General features: G+C 39.7%; 1 protein-coding gene across 2 annotated transcripts in view; it reads right to left on the bottom strand.

Annotated features, from left to right (window-relative positions):
* Positions 1–17,148, bottom strand: part of smg7 (SMG7 nonsense mediated mRNA decay factor) — a 31,140-nt gene that overhangs the window by 7,391 nt on the left and 6,601 nt on the right. The window contains exons 5-19 of one of the 2 annotated variants that reach the window (XM_023288243.3): positions 16,958–17,129; positions 15,984–16,055; positions 14,864–15,014; positions 13,870–14,005; positions 12,562–12,724; positions 10,108–10,267; positions 8,957–9,027; positions 8,814–8,874; positions 8,612–8,731; positions 7,063–7,486; positions 6,817–6,958; positions 5,454–5,857; positions 4,123–4,491; positions 2,197–2,346; positions 45–131 (exon numbers count right to left, since the gene is read on the bottom strand). In XM_023288243.3, coding sequence (XP_023144011.2) covers positions 45–131; positions 2,197–2,346; positions 4,123–4,491; positions 5,454–5,857; positions 6,817–6,958; positions 7,063–7,486; positions 8,612–8,731; positions 8,814–8,874; positions 8,957–9,027; positions 10,108–10,267; positions 12,562–12,724; positions 13,870–14,005; positions 14,864–15,014; positions 15,984–16,055; positions 16,958–17,129 — 2,682 coding nt within the window. The remainder of the gene's footprint in view (positions 1–44; positions 132–2,196; positions 2,347–4,122; positions 4,492–5,453; positions 5,858–6,816; positions 6,959–7,062; positions 7,487–8,611; positions 8,732–8,813; positions 8,875–8,956; positions 9,028–10,107; positions 10,268–12,561; positions 12,725–13,869; positions 14,006–14,863; positions 15,015–15,983; positions 16,056–16,957; positions 17,130–17,148) is intronic. The other variant, XM_023288244.3, reaches the window with a different exon arrangement.

The raw sequence follows: 17,148 nt of genomic DNA, 5'->3' as shown, positions 1-17,148 counted from the left end.
TGATGTGTCGGGTGAATTGTAGGGAATCTAAGAACATGTCTGACCTGCATGGGGAAGCCAGATATGGGCAGCAGAGAAGACGACTGGCCGACGACCTCAGGGCCGCTCTCCATTCTGGTCTGGTTCGGCAGCTGCAGAGACGAAGGACAGATGAAGCGGCGACAGACGGACAAGAGGTCAGTGCATGAAAGAAAAACACTGTGCAGGAGTTGGTCATGCAGCTGCATCACAGTAAAAGACCTCCAGAAGTAATAAAGGTGCAGGACTTTTATTGTGAAGCAGCTGCAGGAGACAGAGGTGTCACTTTACTGGAAGTTCCATTGATCTGTACAATGAACCGACATATTTACATCTTTATTTGCATTTCATCTTGCAACAGGGATGTCTCGACGCAAGAAGTTTGGTAATTAGTACCAAAAACACTGAATTCTACTTTTTCCAAAGTTAACTCCTCTACTGGAGAAAACCTGGCATCGAGCCTTTAAGTAATCAAAGAGACAGTACGGTTATTTAAAACTCTAAAGTGTCAAAAAAATGTAAAAACTATACGGTGCACAGTATTAATAACTGCATCTGTATGATATATGAGATAAAATGCAAAAAATAAAAAGCTTCATGTCATAAATACTTAAATGAAGCCTTCAAGGATTTAAGCATTTGTTCTCATCATTCATACACTTATTTAATATCTGGCTTTCCTGCTGCCACACTTTAAGCACTGCACTATTAATGTTTTTACTGTTTTTGAGAACATCTCTTTATAGACTGTCATTGAAAATTCCGTGTATTGCAGTCTTGTACTGCACTTAAATGACAGTAAAACAAGCTCATTCATTCATTTATCTTCCTCTGATGGGGGCTTCTGTCTGATTCTCTTAAGGTCTTAGTTCTCCAAACTGTAGCTGATGTGTTGCAAAACAGACCAACTCTGTGGTGCCCAAACTGGGTTCTTAAAACCACAGGAGAGTTTAAGGTCACGACTTGACTTGATGGTTTAAGTGTCAACAGTCCAACTGTCTCCTGTAAATTACAACAAAGCTGTTAATCTGTTGGGTAAATCTTTAAACAAATGCTCAAGATCTGCTAGGATAAGTGCAAAATTTACAGAACCGCTTTACATTTTTGTCTCCTTTTTAAATCTCCAGGTTTTCTACGAGGTGTCACATCACTTCATGTTTAAAGACATTCAGCATGCGAATAAAACCACAATCTGAAGGATTACCAGCTGCGAACCCTCTGAACTCCAAAAGTCTGCTAGGTGTTTGAGAGGCATCTTTATTTGACAAAAAAGAGGCTAAATTACCATTTATTTGCCACAAACCACAAAATACTCAGATTTTCGACTTGTTGATGGTCCTTTACTTACAGCTCTATTTGGAAAATTAACCAAATCAAAGCATGCAATTGCGGTATTTCATCAAAATCACTCTATTTTACATATCTCTTTTAGAAAAAACCTCCAAAAATCCAACATTTGTACCAGATTTTCTATAGACAAAATATTCTGAGCTCTAGTTTTTTTTGGTTGAACTGCAGGCTGTGTTTACACAGAGCAACTGTGGAATCAAATTTGTTTCATAGATATATATTTACTGCATATGGAGCCAATATTTTTCCCACAGTACTGGAAACACCTGTAGCCCTCAGAAAAATGTTGTTTATTTATGACTTATTGTACTGCACAGAAGACATTTCTGAGTCCTCTCTCCTTCTAGTCATGGTTGTGCTGTTTCCATAGAGGTGCAGGACTTTATCTTGCAGGGAAAAAATAGAAAAAAATATGACAGGAGCCATAAACACCCAAGTACAGCTTTGAGTTCAGAGGGTTATAGCAGCCACTACAGGTGAAACAACCCATGAAATTATCCTTGCTGTTTTTGGTTAGCACTCTATTAATTAATTGCTTTTGCTTTAAGCCACAAATCTTTCATGTGAAGATGCCAAATCTGTCTTATGGTTCAAGAAAAGAACAAAGAAACACCAGAAAACTGACTTGTTGTGTTGGTCTTGGTCAAACTGGAGACTGTCAGTTGGTAAATTTATTTGTAGATGTTGGCTGTGGCTAATCTGACCCAATTATTCTACAGCGTTAGCAGTTTAGGTGAAAAGATAAAAACTGATGAGCAGAGTGTGGCTTTAGATCGGGTGGGACTGGATGCAGGGAGGGTGTTGGATGACGAAGACAGGGCTACATACAAATATATTTGGTCCAGGAGCAGTGCTAAGAGGGCCAGCCAAGGCCTGGAAGAAATCAGGAGGCTTAGTAAAGACCAGCTCCTCCTCCTCCTCAAAATCTGCTAGAGTTTTTAACAGGTCAGGAGGTAGAAGAGGCGAGCTCTTGTTGTCCTAGTGAGATGAAGCAAGAAGAAGAAGAGGGACAGGAGGAAGAAGAAGAAAGAAAAAAAACAAGAGAAAAAGAAAGAAGGCAAGCCAGTAAGACAGAGGTGGAAAGAAGGAAAGTTATGCTGAAAGCTACAAAAGCCTGCAAGCTGACACTGATCAAAAAAAATCTGTTGTAACAAGTCAGACCAAAGATCAAATCATTTTAGAAAACTCCTCCTTAGACTTCCCTAAGCTTCTAAAATCAAGAGTAAGTGTCATTCAGAAACACAAGCACACATTTTGGAAAGGATTTTACAGCTAAATGCTACTGAAATGTCTGTTCTTGTTATATCAGCTATAAAGGCTTATTAATAAAGAACATGTTGTTAAGTTACTATGAAATTTACAAGATGACAAAATCTCCAAAATCTTGCCAGTGAAGTTCCACTGGCTGCTGGCAAAGAGTCCACATTGTGCTCATTTACAGGCTTTGAGTTTGATATTTTGTGGTTTACTGCAATATATTTATATGCTTTTATGTTCAAAAACGCACTATTTTCCTCATACTGTACTCAGGCTGCAACTAACCTTTGTTTTTGTTGCTGATTAATCAATTATTTCCTGTCACAAACGAATTTAATCAATATTTAGGAAAATTAGATAAAGTATCATGTGCTGCTCTACATGTCAGAGATAAAACTCTTGATTGGGATGTTCTGATTTTTGCATAGTGGAGAGTTAAGTGAAGCTGAATTATTTTCTAAACCCTCTGAACCCCATAATCCACTGGCAAATTTTAAAGGTATGTTAACTTTAAAAAAGAAACAAAAGACAAAATCACACCATTTATGAACCAGGAACTGTAAAAGCAGAAAGAATTGCTGGACTTCTTAACTGTCATCAAACTATTCAAAGCATCCAAAACTAAGCTTAAAATCGGGATATTTAATCCAAATCACAATATTCTATGTGTGGTATTTAAAAATTTACCAAAAACAAGCCATTTGTAGAAACCAGATTCTGTAAAAAACTAAAAATGTTGCATTTCTCAGAGCAACTGTGAAGCTATTGTCGACTCATCTGTAATCAACATCCACGTTAACATTCGGCAGCTTTTCAGTTGAGCTGGGTTGAATTGCAGGCTGTGCTTACACAGAGCAAAAAGGAGACACGTATTGAACCATATATTTAAAATCTAAGGAATTCAATATATCTTTTTTCCAGATATCTGACACTGTGACTGTCACACTGCACAGAGTTTTGAGTTCTTGTTACTTTTAGCTGTTATTGTGCTGTTTTCATAAAGGTTAAGGACTTCATATTGCAGTGAAAAATTAGAAAATAATGATCAGGAACTGCTTGGAATTCAGAGAGTAAGTCAATATTTATGCAAATTAAGTAAAGCATCCAGTTGTACTTGCTATATTACAGACAGATCTTCATCAGAGCTGGAGATTCAAGGTAAGAAGAAACTCTTTTACAGGCTGCTGTGAACAGCTTCTGCTCCAGTGACGATGGGGTTCGTGAAACCAAACTTCCAAACCAGCAGTGAGAATTTTAGAATGCAGCTCCATCACTGCAACAGTTCAGTCAGTTACACCTAACTTTCCCTGCAGAGCACCACCAAGTCTGTTAATAACGGGGCCGTGTTTGACTTTAAACGCTGCTATCTGACTCTAACTCAGCGATCAGAAATGAGACCAGAAAAACAGAATAAAAAGCAAGAAAAAGAAGCACAGAGGCAGAAAAGCAGATTGAACTGGACAGTTTCCTCCCACACTGTCCCTGAGAGCAGCTCACCTCAAACGGGGGTCCTCTGGGCCCGTCCTGCTCTGAACACATCCCGCCCGGCGGAGGCCTCTTCATCCTGTCAGCCATCACAGCCAGGCCGTCGCCCATCCTGTACGACGGCTCCCAGTAGAAGTCCTGCATCTTCACGTCAGGGTACTTGAGCTTCTTGTCCATGTTGGAGAGCTGAGGCTGAGCTGGCGGCTGCAGCTGGTGCTCGTACAGCTTCAGAGGATCCTGAGCCGCCATGTAGAAGGCCTGCTGCTGCTGCTGCTGCTGCTGCTGAGGCTGCTTCATGGACATCTGCATGGTAGGAATCTTCTGCAGGGCTGCCTGGGCCTGGTTCCACATCTGAGCCGGCTGGTCCTGGACCTGCATGTACTGTTCAGACCAGACACCCCAGAATAAACCGTCGGTGCACATCCAGTTCTCATCTCTGCTGAAGGTTGTCACATTTCTCTAATCCTCTGAACTCCACACACTTTCTAGACCTTTAATTAATTTCTGCAATATAAAGTTCTGCATCACAATGGAAACAGCACAGCCACGGCTAGGAGAGAGAACTCACAAATGTCTTCTGTGGAGCATGAAACAGTTAAAATGCCATAAATTTATGAAAATGAAAAAGTTCAGTTACCAGTACTGGAAAAAATGGTGACAAGATAGCATAGATATTTCAATATTCACTATTTACATGTTCCATAAAAAAAAAAAAAAATCAGCAAAAAAAGAACAAAATTGTGGACCCAGCTGTGGCCAACAATTAAAAATTCTGTGAGTTTTCAGATGAAATACAGGCAGCGTTTTCACAGAGCGAGAGACAAAAGATGATAAAAGAAAGTGAGAGGTAAATGAAAAACCCTGGATGGATAAAATAAATGCAGCATGGCTCAGAAATAGTGAACAGAGCAGCAGGTTGTTGGAGATACATTCAGCATGGAGAAACATCTTTCTACAAATGATGAGCAGAGTAGAGAGGAAAATGCAGTTTGTTGACACTATAAAAATGTGAACAGTTAAATATCTGTAGCTTGTGGAGCCAACAGTACCAGCCCTGGTAACACGTGGGGACCTGGAAAGATTTTCTATTTTTGTAAAATAAATAAGTGAATGAATAAGTAATTCAACAATTGTTTTCATTTTAGTTCTCTATTCTTCATGGTTATGCTGTTTACATAGAGGTGTGGGACTTTATATTGGAATAAAAATCGTCATAGTGAATAAAAATGAATCAAAAAAATTCCCACAGACTGTTCAGAGTTCAGAGGGTTAGCTTATATGAAATCACACATCAGTGAAATAATCAATAATAGTATTAATAAATCAAGGTCATGTGATCTGACCTGCTGCAGTCCCGGGTGGTGAGGTGGACTCTTCCCCATCCCGACCTGCTGCACCGGTTTGGTCGGCGACTGCTGCTGCTGACTCATCGCTTGAACCTGCAGCTGCACCGACTGCTGCAAGGCCTGCTGGGACGGCGGCTGAGCCTGAGGCTGCTGAGCCTGGGAGGGTCCCTGGCCCGAGGACCCGGGTCCCTGACCCGGCCCCGGCCCCGACGGCCTCTGCTGGCTGTAGGGAATGTGGGACTGCTTCCCGGCCTGAACCTGGGTGCCTGCCTGGGTGTGGACGGCCGGCTGGAGGAAGGGTCCAGGGACGGACACTCCGGTGGAGAAGGTGAAGCCGGGATTCACCTGGATTCCCGGAAACGCCACTGGGGGAGGGATCACATAGGCTGATGGAGGGAAACCTGCAGAGAAACCAATCAGGAGTTTAAACAGAGTCTAAAGCTGCTTCTGTCAGGCTCAACACCAACTTTTTCCAGTGGATGGTTCAGAGTAACACAACAATCCTTAAAGATAGTGGACATTACAGTGTTTTTTATGCCTTCAAAAGCTGGACACTTTAATTACCATGACACTTCTAATGCTGTTCAAAAGTCATCAGTTACGTTATTCATTTATGCAGTTATTCTGTTGGGTAACGTGCTCTGGATAAACGATTTAGATAATTTGTCGCAGGTTCATCATAAGGTTAAACGGATTCTTTGAGTCAGTGGTTTCCAACCTTTTTTGCACCACTGACTGGTTTTCAAGCAAGACTATTTTCTACGAACCAGTCATCAGCACATAACAAATAAGAATCTGTTTAAAAAAAAAAATGTTAACGTTAGTATTAAACAAAAGTGTCCTAAATAAATGAAATTCCTTTTTATTGCTAAATATGTATTCACATTTTCATCTGTATCAGCTTCTCCCTCTTTTCACAGAAGCTCTCCGAGACGTTTGTTTTTTTTAAATTAATTTTTGGAGAGGTAAGATTGACGGCTTGATTTAATGGCATTAAAACTGACAGAGTCAAGTGTGGGAAAGAAGCACAGAAGGAAACGATGGGAAGACAATCTAGTCATTTTTCAAAATAAAATGCCACGCATGCTCAGCCGGAAATAAAACAAAAAGTAAAACGCTTTTATTCTCTCTGTGCAGCCCAGTACCGCTGCTTTAAGTAATTTATCCAGGGATTGTTACCCTACAGAAAAATGTACAAAGGCATAAAGCATCAAAAGTGGCATCTTAATACATCTCATTGAAGTTTTTTGCTGTTTGACTGCATGAAAAGTGGCATTTTGATTTAAATCAGGCACTAACGCATGAAAATTATGGTACTTTTGGCTTTCCATATCATACAAATGCAAAGCTGGAACCGTACCGGGCCTGCTGGGCAGTGGTGGGAAGGCTCCAGGGTGGTGGATGGGGATGAACTGGGACGAGCAGGTAGTTTGAGTTTGAGTGACGGGAGTCTTCTTCGCCTCAGACACCGGAGTCTTCCTCAGCTCTGTCTGCGCCTTCACCTGAATTACAGTCATCACCTCATTAACACGTCTCATTCAAATATTCAAATTAGCAGCTTTGTGAAGGAGAAAGTCCCAAACGATTAAAATTTAAGCATATCCACCTGTTTTCCAGCGTCTGCAACCTTCTCGTGGCCGGTTTTCTTCAGCTCGCTCTTCCTCTTCCCGTCCCTCTTCAGCTCTCCTTTCCCAACAGCCCCGTTGCCTTTGGAGAAATCTCGGCGCTCCTTGCTGCCGTCTTTCTGGTGATGGTTTCGTGTCGGTTCGCGGCTCTGCTCTCTGGGTTTGATGTTCTCCTTGAAGGTGACGACGGGCCGGTCGCAGCTGTCGGGCCACGAGCTCTGCGTCTTCCCCGCAGACAGCACCGATTTCAGGCCCGAGTTTCCACCGTCGTTGGGCATCTGCTCACCGTTGGACGACTCCTGCAGCACCGGCGCCTCCTTCTCCTGCGGCTCCTCGATGGCCTGCTCTGGAATGTCAGTGATGAAGACAAGGAGGCCGTCCTCACTCACTCTGCACTGGATCAGCCTGCAGAGAGGAGACAGCCATGATGTCGGTCAATGTCCCACATTTCCTGAGCGATTTACAACGTTCGTCATGTGCTACATTAAGCTTCTTCTCAAAGTTTTTGCAGAGTTCACCAAATTAAATGTGAGTATTTAGGCAGACAGGAGAAAGACAAAGACTGTGAGGAAAATAACAGACTGGATCCGTACAATAAATGCAGCATGGCTCAAAAACTGTGAATGGAGGAGCAAGTTGATGGAAGATACATTCAGCATGGTGAAACATCTTTCTACAGCTGATCAGCAGCTGTAAAGCACTTTGAGGCTGCTGTCTTATATGAGCTACATAAAAAAAACACACACGTAATGATTTTATCTCATTTGTATTTCATTTTTGGGATGTAATTTATTTTTTTCATTATTTGCCAAACTGTATAATTCTAAATTAGCATAACTGTTAAATTCTAAAGCACTGTCCCACTTTGAAAGATGCTAAACAAATAAACAAAAAAGGCTATTATTATGATCCTGCTGAATATAATTCTTCTCATTAATATTGTTTAAAGATACATTCAGCATTATGAAACACCTTTTTGGAGTTGATGCACAGAGTCGTGTTAAAACTGCAGAGTCTGTAGAGGTTGCAAAAATATAAACCATTAAATATACTATACTATATAGAGCTCACTTGTGGGCGCGAGTTTAACTTTTATCACTTATTTGCTCTAATGTGTCTGAAAATGTGAATGGAAAATGTACATAATTTAGCTAAAAATGTTTTATAATGTTTCTTTTACAACATTCCAACAGCAATCGAATGGACAGACCTTGCTGCCTTAAGCCTCTTCTAAAACTCAACGGTAATTTATCTGCAGCAATTCAACAACACGTTTAGGAAGTCTCACTGAAAACTGTCTGCAGAGACACAGTTAATCTGATAATGATCTAGATGAACTACCTTTTACCAGGAAGCAGCAGTGGACAAATAAATAACCATATCACACTGGATGAAAAAGAGTTTTTCTGTTTCGGTTAGCCAGTGTTTTTCCAAATCAATGCTAAATGTTTAAAGAATATCAACCCTGATATGAAGTTTGTCAGTGATGAACTTTTGACTGACTTGGCGTCAGACTGGACAAACACTCACCCCGGCTGGTTGTCAGCCACCCATTTCCCCAGACTGATGAGTCTCTGGTGTCTGGTGTGCACCGGCAGGCCGTCCCTGTCCACCAGGATGCCCTGATGTCCTTTGGTGAAGTCCAGACACCTGAAATGACGACAGACATCAGAACATCGTCGGAACATTCAAACGTTCACCCTATTACTGAGTGATGGAGGCGAGTCGGTACCTCAGAGCAGGCCGGAGAGCCAAGAAACCCTGGAGCTCAAACTCCTCCGGCAGGGGCATCACTGGGGAGAAAACAAACACACCTTCAGCTACAAAAAAAATGACCGTGGTGTCGCATCAGCTCAGTAACTGTTAGTGTCCTACCTGAGGAACAGGACACGTCATCCTCCTTGGGCTGGAAACTGTTGAGAATGGACACCAGCCAGGGCCAGATACTGAGACAGAAGAAGAGGAGGTAAAGTTTAAGTACAGAAATCATTCAACAGCTACCGAGTAAAATATTCTCCAACTTCGAGTTAACTGCCTGAATCGAAAACACGTGAAACGGCTTTTATCTTTAAAAAAAAAAAAAAAAAAAAAAATCACCAAAATAACACCATATAACAGAACCAGAATCTGTAAAAATAGAAAGAATCATTAAATATTTAATTCTAAGATAAGATCGACTTTATTCATCCCGGAGGAAACTGTTTTGCAATGAACAACGGTTAGTGAAATAAAAACAATTACAGAGAGGTTAGTAATTAAACAGAAATCAAAAAGAATACAAAGTACAAAACACAAAATATCTAAGTGGATGCCAACAAATATTGTATAAAAGAAAAAAATAACATGAGTATAAAATGTAAACTGCACACTAAACAAGAAACAGGTACATAACAGAAAGTAAACAGATGAATCGCACAGAAATATTACACTTGACAGTGATGATTATCTGATGGTTCTGTGACGTGCCGTTTAGGAAAATCCAACTTTGAAATCATAGTATACGATCAAAATTATGTTATATCAGCCATTGAAAAATGAAGTGTTTGGGGATCATGTTAAAAAAAAATCTGCGCTCTGTAGCACAACTGAGAAACCATGACTGACTGAGCTGCGACCAACATTGACGTGACAAAAATTCAGTTGAACTGCAGGCAGTGCTTAAACAGAACAGGGAGGAAACGTTTTAAAAACACGAATAGCAAAATATCTATATTATATGGAGCTACCATTTTTTTTCAAAGTTTTAGTAACATGAATGGACACTTGGAAAAATGCTCTAAATTTTGATTATAAGTTTTCTCATTTGTTTTGTAAATAATTAAGCAAAACCTTTCTTATGATCTATGGCAGTAAAACCGTGTCTTGCTGCACAGTGGACGTTTCAGAGTTCTGTCTCCTCCTATTCATGGTTGTTCTGTTTCCACAGGTGTGCATGACTTTATGGTGCAGTGAAAAATGAGAATAAAAATGCTACAGGAGCAAACATCCAGAGGTTTAATTGAAACAGAGAAAGACGGCGGACATACTACTGCCTCTTGTCGACGGCGGCCTCGTGGAAGACGCTGGGCCTCAGTTTGAGCCAGTCCAGAGACACCTTGATGGCCGGCAGAGGACACTCCCCCATGATCTCCTCGCCCCGGTTCTTGTTGAGGAGGACACGGCTGCACATCACGCCGAGGAAGGACACTGAGGAGATAAAGGTCACGTCAGACAGCAAAAACAACCAACCGTCGATGAGCCAAACAATTACTGCTGTTCATTCAAAATTCTGAAGTTGTAGTGGCACTTAAATGATTAAGTTTAACACACCAGAACAGCCAACGTGAAAGGCTAATGTGGAATACGTATGAATGAGTGTTGCAGCATTTTCAGCAGCAGTTCTTTTTTCATTTTAACTATCATGCAGCCCTTCAGATGCAGCATCATACCAGCGGCACACTGAAAAGGTCCAAAAATTCTGTACTTTTTTCCTTTAATCTGATTGGCTCAGTGTTATGTGTGAATAAAGACACAATAAACATAATAGAAGGACTCCTAGGATTCAACAAGTAATATGTAAAAAAAAAAAAAAAAAAAAACATAGCTTGCTCATGAGGAATCCAGTCTTTGGGTTTGTTGGATTTTCACGTATATTTTTGCAGCATCAAAGGTTTAGCAATAAATTAATCGCATTTATCTCCATAATTACTAATGCTGTAGCTTATTAGCCTCAATAATTATATTGGTTAGGTTATGTTGCATAACATAAACTGTAGTGTCTCAGCAACATTATTATATTAGTTAGCTTATTCTGTAATATAATATAATATAATATAATATAATATAATATAATATAATATAATATAATATAATATAATATAATATAATATAATATAATATAATATTAATAATACTGTAAGGTATCAGCCTTATTACAGTCAGGTAGGGCAGTATTTTAGGTAACTTTTGTAAAGTTGTAATTCCTAATATGTAAACTATTCAAGTAAAATCACACCATAAGTAACATTAATAGGGTCTTATCCTCAGTATTTAAACTTATTAGGTTACTTTCGTAATGTTTTGCTTAAATTAAAAGCACTTTGAAGCTGCTGTTTTAGACAAGCTACATAAAAAGCACAACAATTTTATCTTGTTTGTAGAGCATTTTGTAGTCTCAATTGACATTTCTTTCTTTCTTTATTCATTTATTTTTAAAATGGGACAATTCGTATTGATGTACATTTTCATGTAAATACGATAGATTGTAGCCATATGGCTTGTAACTTTGTTTTTGAAACGTGCTTTACAAATACACAATTGTACACAGTGTTATGATTATTATTATTAATTGGACCCACAAAGGTTACTGGTTCAACAGACAACTTTCCGTAGCATAAAGATGAGACTCTTCCTGCAGAGTGATGAGCATCCATACTGACTAAAGGCACTCCTGACACATTAATTATCCTCATTCAGGTGTCAAATCTCAGTAATTCTCTCCAACAATTGGACACTGTTCTCCCTTCTACAAGCACATCTGCTCCACTCCTTTAGTACATGGATGAGTCACAACAAAATAACTCAAGTATTCTTCTTTTTGTTTTTTATTAAGTTTAACACACTCAGTGAAAAGGATTCTGTGTCAGATAACAAAAACTGCATCTCTGAGTCACTCAGATGCTGAGTCAGTTACTGGTTTTGAATGAGTCGTTTCTACTGTGAACGCAGAGCGCCATCTAGCCACACTGACAGAATGGATGAAGTCAGAATTCAACCAGTTCATCACCTCAAGGTTTGCATGTTATTCCTATGTAGAAACTATTCTTGTTGTTTCCATTCTCTTAGATTATTCAATTGTTTAGAATGTGTTGAACGACAAAGGATGCATTTCTGTTACTTCAGTGTTCACAATATGCTCAGACAGGGTTTTGAAAAGATATGTACATGTATGATTTGTTATTTTATGCTGATGGGTCATTGTGACAGACTGATAGGTCACTTTTGTGTGTTGGATCCAGTCTAATTCTATTTTTTTATATTATAATAACAATATTTTGGAATAATCAATAATTCTAGAATGATTGGGGGAAGGACATCTGCACAGAAAATAAAAAATATTTTTCTAAAAGCTATTTGGGGCCTTTCTCGTATGGTGCTGGCAAAGGCACTGAAAATATTGTTTTTGAATGGATGTCCTTGCTTTTGTCAAAACAATTTTTTCTGTAGCTGAAATATTTCAATAAAACTGACTAGAGCTGTACGATTATGGCCAGCATGATAAACATGATTATTTAGATCAATATCAAGGTCATAATTAGCTTATTTACCACACAATTGCACTTTTGCAATTAAATAAACATCCCTACTGTCACTTCCATGTCGGGCCACAAAAATCACAATGTCTGAACAACACAAATGTCACTTTAGCGACAAAGCAGCAGCTGTTGTGTGTTCACGTCTGGTGTGAGCGTCAGTGTTGACAGTGTGCTGATGGTTCTTACTGAAGAGGCCGAGCAGCTGGAACCAGCTGATCTGCTGCTCGCTGCTGTAGCTCTGCTCGCTGCCGTCGGCTGTCAGGTCTCGCAGGTGGTGGAGCTCGAACAGGTTGATGACAGTGATGTGGACCAGCTGCTGAGAGCTGAAGGCTTTCTGCAGGATCAGCCTCTGTACACACAAACACACACAATATGAGGCATGAACCTTGCTGTCATTTCCTTGTGAGGCAGCTGGATTCTCACGAGATTTGAAGAGAATCCATGAGCGGGTTTCCACTGCAGGACCTCGGAGCAGGCATGAGGTAGTGCCACTGTTCACGTGAACAACCCCCTAATCGGCCTTTTCAGCCATTTTTGTTTCCATTGTGATGTTGGATCTGACAGCCTCAATTACAACATTAACTTTGAGTGCTCCAAAACAATGACAATTGAAAGTTACTGGTACGCATTCTTCAGATCAAGTTGTTTTTGCCCTGGATCCGAACTAAGTTATTTAATATTCAGTATCTTCCAAAAATTGATACAATTTTCCAACAAAACATGCACTTTAACTACTGTAGATTAGCCGTAGCATCTGGCATCTTTCTTTTTAATCAACCAGAGAAAGCGGGTACTTGTAAGCAGAGACCATTGTCTGGGTTTAGCTGGGAATGAGGCACCATGATAAAGTCTTCTGTCAGGCTTAATGGCCTTCAGTCAGTGCACATGTAATAAATAAAGTGTGCAACAACAAACATAAAGAAAGGATTGAGTTTAGGTTATTGCTGATACAAGTCAGGTACAAATTGTCTTGATCAGGCTCCGCACCTCTCAGTAACCAGACAAAAGTCCAGTGGAGGTTTGTTATGCTAGCAACAGACAGACACTTCAAGAAGAAGAAGGTTGTTTGAAAGAATGCTTGATACTCTCTCAAGTTTAAACAGAAGCGTTAGTTCATAAAGAAAGAGAAGTACCTACCCTGGACTAGCTTCTCCCCTGAAGGAGATTCTACATGAACGGTTCCTAAAGAGGCTGCAGAAACTGCTTTAGCATCGGTTATATCACAACTATGAATAATTTCTTGTGGCACTTAAGGGTTTCGCTGATGGAAAAGATGCTTTCATTGAACTTGACTGGCTGATGCTAGCTAGAGATAGATAGGAGATGGTAATTGCCGGCCTAAGATTTTCTGAAAGTGCTTGCCTATTTCAAACAAAGATGACTTCCCAGATGATGTGTCTGGTTAACGTTCTCAAAAATGACTTACCACTTCATGGTGCATGCATTAAAAACAGGCAGAATAACTAAACTGTGGAAGTGATCTTTTTGTTGTACCTGAAACTGCTCCTCCAGTTTCTCCCTCAGAGCGTCCAGCTTGTCCAGACTCTTACTCAGGTAAACGTGACCATGAAACTTGATGAAGGCCTTGATGAAATCAGACACGCTCCACTTGGTTTTCACCTCATCACGACTGCAGAAACACAGAGAAAGGGCAAAGGAAATGAGAAAACATCAGAGTCAAACGACTTTTGTATTTAAAAAGGGTCTTGAAGGGTCTGACAGACGAAATGCTTCAGTAGTTAGTTGCCAAAGAAAGGAAAGTGATTGTTAGAAACTCCTGCAATTCAAACTGAAATCTTTTCTTTGGCTTGAACTCAGAAAACTCATCAGTGGGTTTGAAAGGCGCTGTCTGTAAAATCACTCAAATCAAACCATTCATCAGCCAAACGCAGGAAGAAGCATTAGATTCAGATATAGTTTAAAAATTAAACAAATCTAAACTTAAAATTGTGATACTTAATCAGAATCACTATATTCTACATGTCTCATTCACAAACTCAGTGAAAATAAACAGTTTGGATTTGTTGTGTGTTTACACAGAGCAGAAAGGAGATGACAAGAGAGACTGAGATGAAAGTAAAACATGCTGGATCAATAATATAAATGCAGCATGGCTCAAAAACGTTGAACAGAGGAGCAAGTTGTTGGAAATACATTCAGCGTGATGAAACACCTTTCTAAAAATAATGTGCAGAGTAGTGTAAAAAAATCTAATAGTTAAATATCAATAGCATTTTCTGTTTTGCCAACACCTGTGGGCTCTAGGAAAGAAACTGGACATGTTGGTTTCTGATTTGTTCAATTTCTGTATTGTAAATAATCAGCTTCTTTCTGATGTTTGGTATTGTAACTTTGTCCTCCTGCACAGAAGATATTTGAAGAAGATTTCTGAGTTCTCCCTCCTTCTAACCACTGTTGTGCTGTTTCTATAGAGGTGCCAGATGCTACATTGCAGTGGAAGTGGTGTGTTTATGTTGTGTACTGTTACCTCTCCAGAGCCTTGGACAGAGCCTTCTGCAGGTTGGTGGAGGCTGCTGGGAAGGGGAACTTGACTGCGATGCTGCGACAGTAGTAGAAGATGGTGGTGAGGTGGTCTCCTTTAGAGGAGGCCAAGATGGCCAGCTGGTTATAAGGCTGACCTGTAGGAGACACGGAGGGGCAGCACGACACATTCAGAGCAAGAAACTACAAACATGGCTGCTGGTAAAAAACTGATGTCATCGGATGAGGAGTTCATGTTATGTGGAGTGGAAGGTAAGGAAGGGGAGACCGTTCATGTTACTGCTGCTGTCTTAGCGTATTTTGTCAAATAGCGATGCGAGGAATTTAGAAAGTGATTTCTAAATGCTCATATTTGAGTAAAAAGTCTTGTTTTGATGCGTTCTCATCTGCTTTGTTAAATCAATACACCATCAGACCTGACATTCAGCGTTTTTACAATTATCAGTACTACTGTTTTGTTGATGTTTTAAATCTAATTCATGATAAAATAAATTAATTTACAAATATGCTGCTTCGGTTTTAATGCAGCTGCCTCTCTCTGTCTGTTACACGTTATTTACTGTGGAAGTTGTTTTTTCCGGATTTTGCTGGTCCAGCCATTGAAGAGAAAATTTTAAATAGTCATTATTTTTTGCTGTTTTATTAATAACTCAATGACGTCGTATTCACTTTATCTATCTTTCAAGATTTAGTGGCAAACATCAAGTATCAGTGGTTAAAAATGGTTTTATTTGCAAAAACATCCACTGTATGTCGTTCATTTACAGAATAATTAGTTAATGAGTGTAAATGTGGCCCACTAGCCATTACGGAAATTCTTTCAAATTTTTATTCTCATCCCAAAGCAACTGAAAACGGCCACAGAACAGAAAGAATGTTTCAGTCTGAAGGTCCCACTTTAATCATTGTCCGATAGTCCATCCATGTCTGAAAGAATATTCATGGATGGATGAATCTGTTTATTAAAGTTTATGCAAAATTTGACAGATGTCCATTAATCGTAAGTTTAACTTAACACACAGTCTGGACAGAGAAGAGAAACTAGTTCAAATGCAAAATCATCAAAAAGCAACACTTTTGACAAAAGAAAAATCCCTGCGACTCACCGTTTGATGGAACCAGCTGAGCTGCATGTCGGTAGTAAGACTCTGCCTGGCTGGTCTGGTTACGATAACGCGCTGAAATAGAAATGTGGATAAAATTAGGGTAAGATATTTTGACCCATGACGATTTAGTCTATTATCAGGACGGTATATTTGTGTTCTTGGAAGTGTCTTGTTAGTAACTAGTACACACAGTCTGTCTGATAAAATAGCTGTTTCTATACAATCATCAAGTAAATTTGAAACCAGTTTTTGAAATGTTGCAAATAAAAAAAAAAGAAAGAGAAAATGCGAATTATTTTTCTGTCCATTAGTCTGACTCATCAGATGTAAAGAACCCAATGCAAACTGTCTACTGACGTTGGATAAAATAATTTTGGTGAAATATCACAATATTATGCTTAAATTTAGTTACATTTCCTGTCAGAGACATGCATCACTGATGATGCATTCAGGTACTGTCAGAAAGTTGAAGATGTACAGTGTCTGGATCAAAGTTCTTTTTTTTGCAATTTCTTTTGCAATAACACAACTTTGGGAATCTGAGGGTTAAAATGCTCACAGAATGATTTTGGACAAGGTGCTTTCTTCACATTAAACTTTTTGGTTCAGTCATTATGAACATCCCATGTTTCTCCAAATGGACCACATTTAAAAACCGCACATACATATAATCTAGTAAGCTTTTCATGGTCAGTTGAGTCAAAGAAAACGACCTGCTGTGATTTATAAGGTGCAAGAGTTCGTTAACATTGACATACCATTTCAACAGGTTTTCTCTAAATAATCCCTGCTTTACATGAATCAATATGAACTGATGGGATATCAATGGACGGATTAACATATTAAAAATATTTCGTTAACTTGTTACAGAAGAGTTCAACTCGAGCACTAAGAAACTGACATCATTGAATCATCGATCACCTGAGAAAGCGAACGGGCAGATGATCCGGCAGTAATAATTCTGGTTTTCTCACCTATGTCTCCGAGATGGACGAGGCAGTGCTGGCAGATGTAGGAGCAGGAGCTGGGCTGTGGGGTGACGATGGCGCTGGTGTTGCTCTGCTTATTGCTGATGATGCCGAGCTGGGATGACTTGACGCGACAGGGCAGGTCCACGTTGAACACAGTGCACAGCTCCTGCAGTAACTGAAAACACAGCAGGAGA

The sequence above is a fragment of the Amphiprion ocellaris genome, chromosome 10 (genome assembly GCF_022539595.1).
Source record: "Amphiprion ocellaris isolate individual 3 ecotype Okinawa chromosome 10, ASM2253959v1, whole genome shotgun sequence".
In the NCBI taxonomy this organism is placed as follows: domain Eukaryota; kingdom Metazoa; phylum Chordata; class Actinopteri; family Pomacentridae; genus Amphiprion; species Amphiprion ocellaris.
This window is presented reverse-complemented; position numbering and strand designations above follow the sequence as displayed.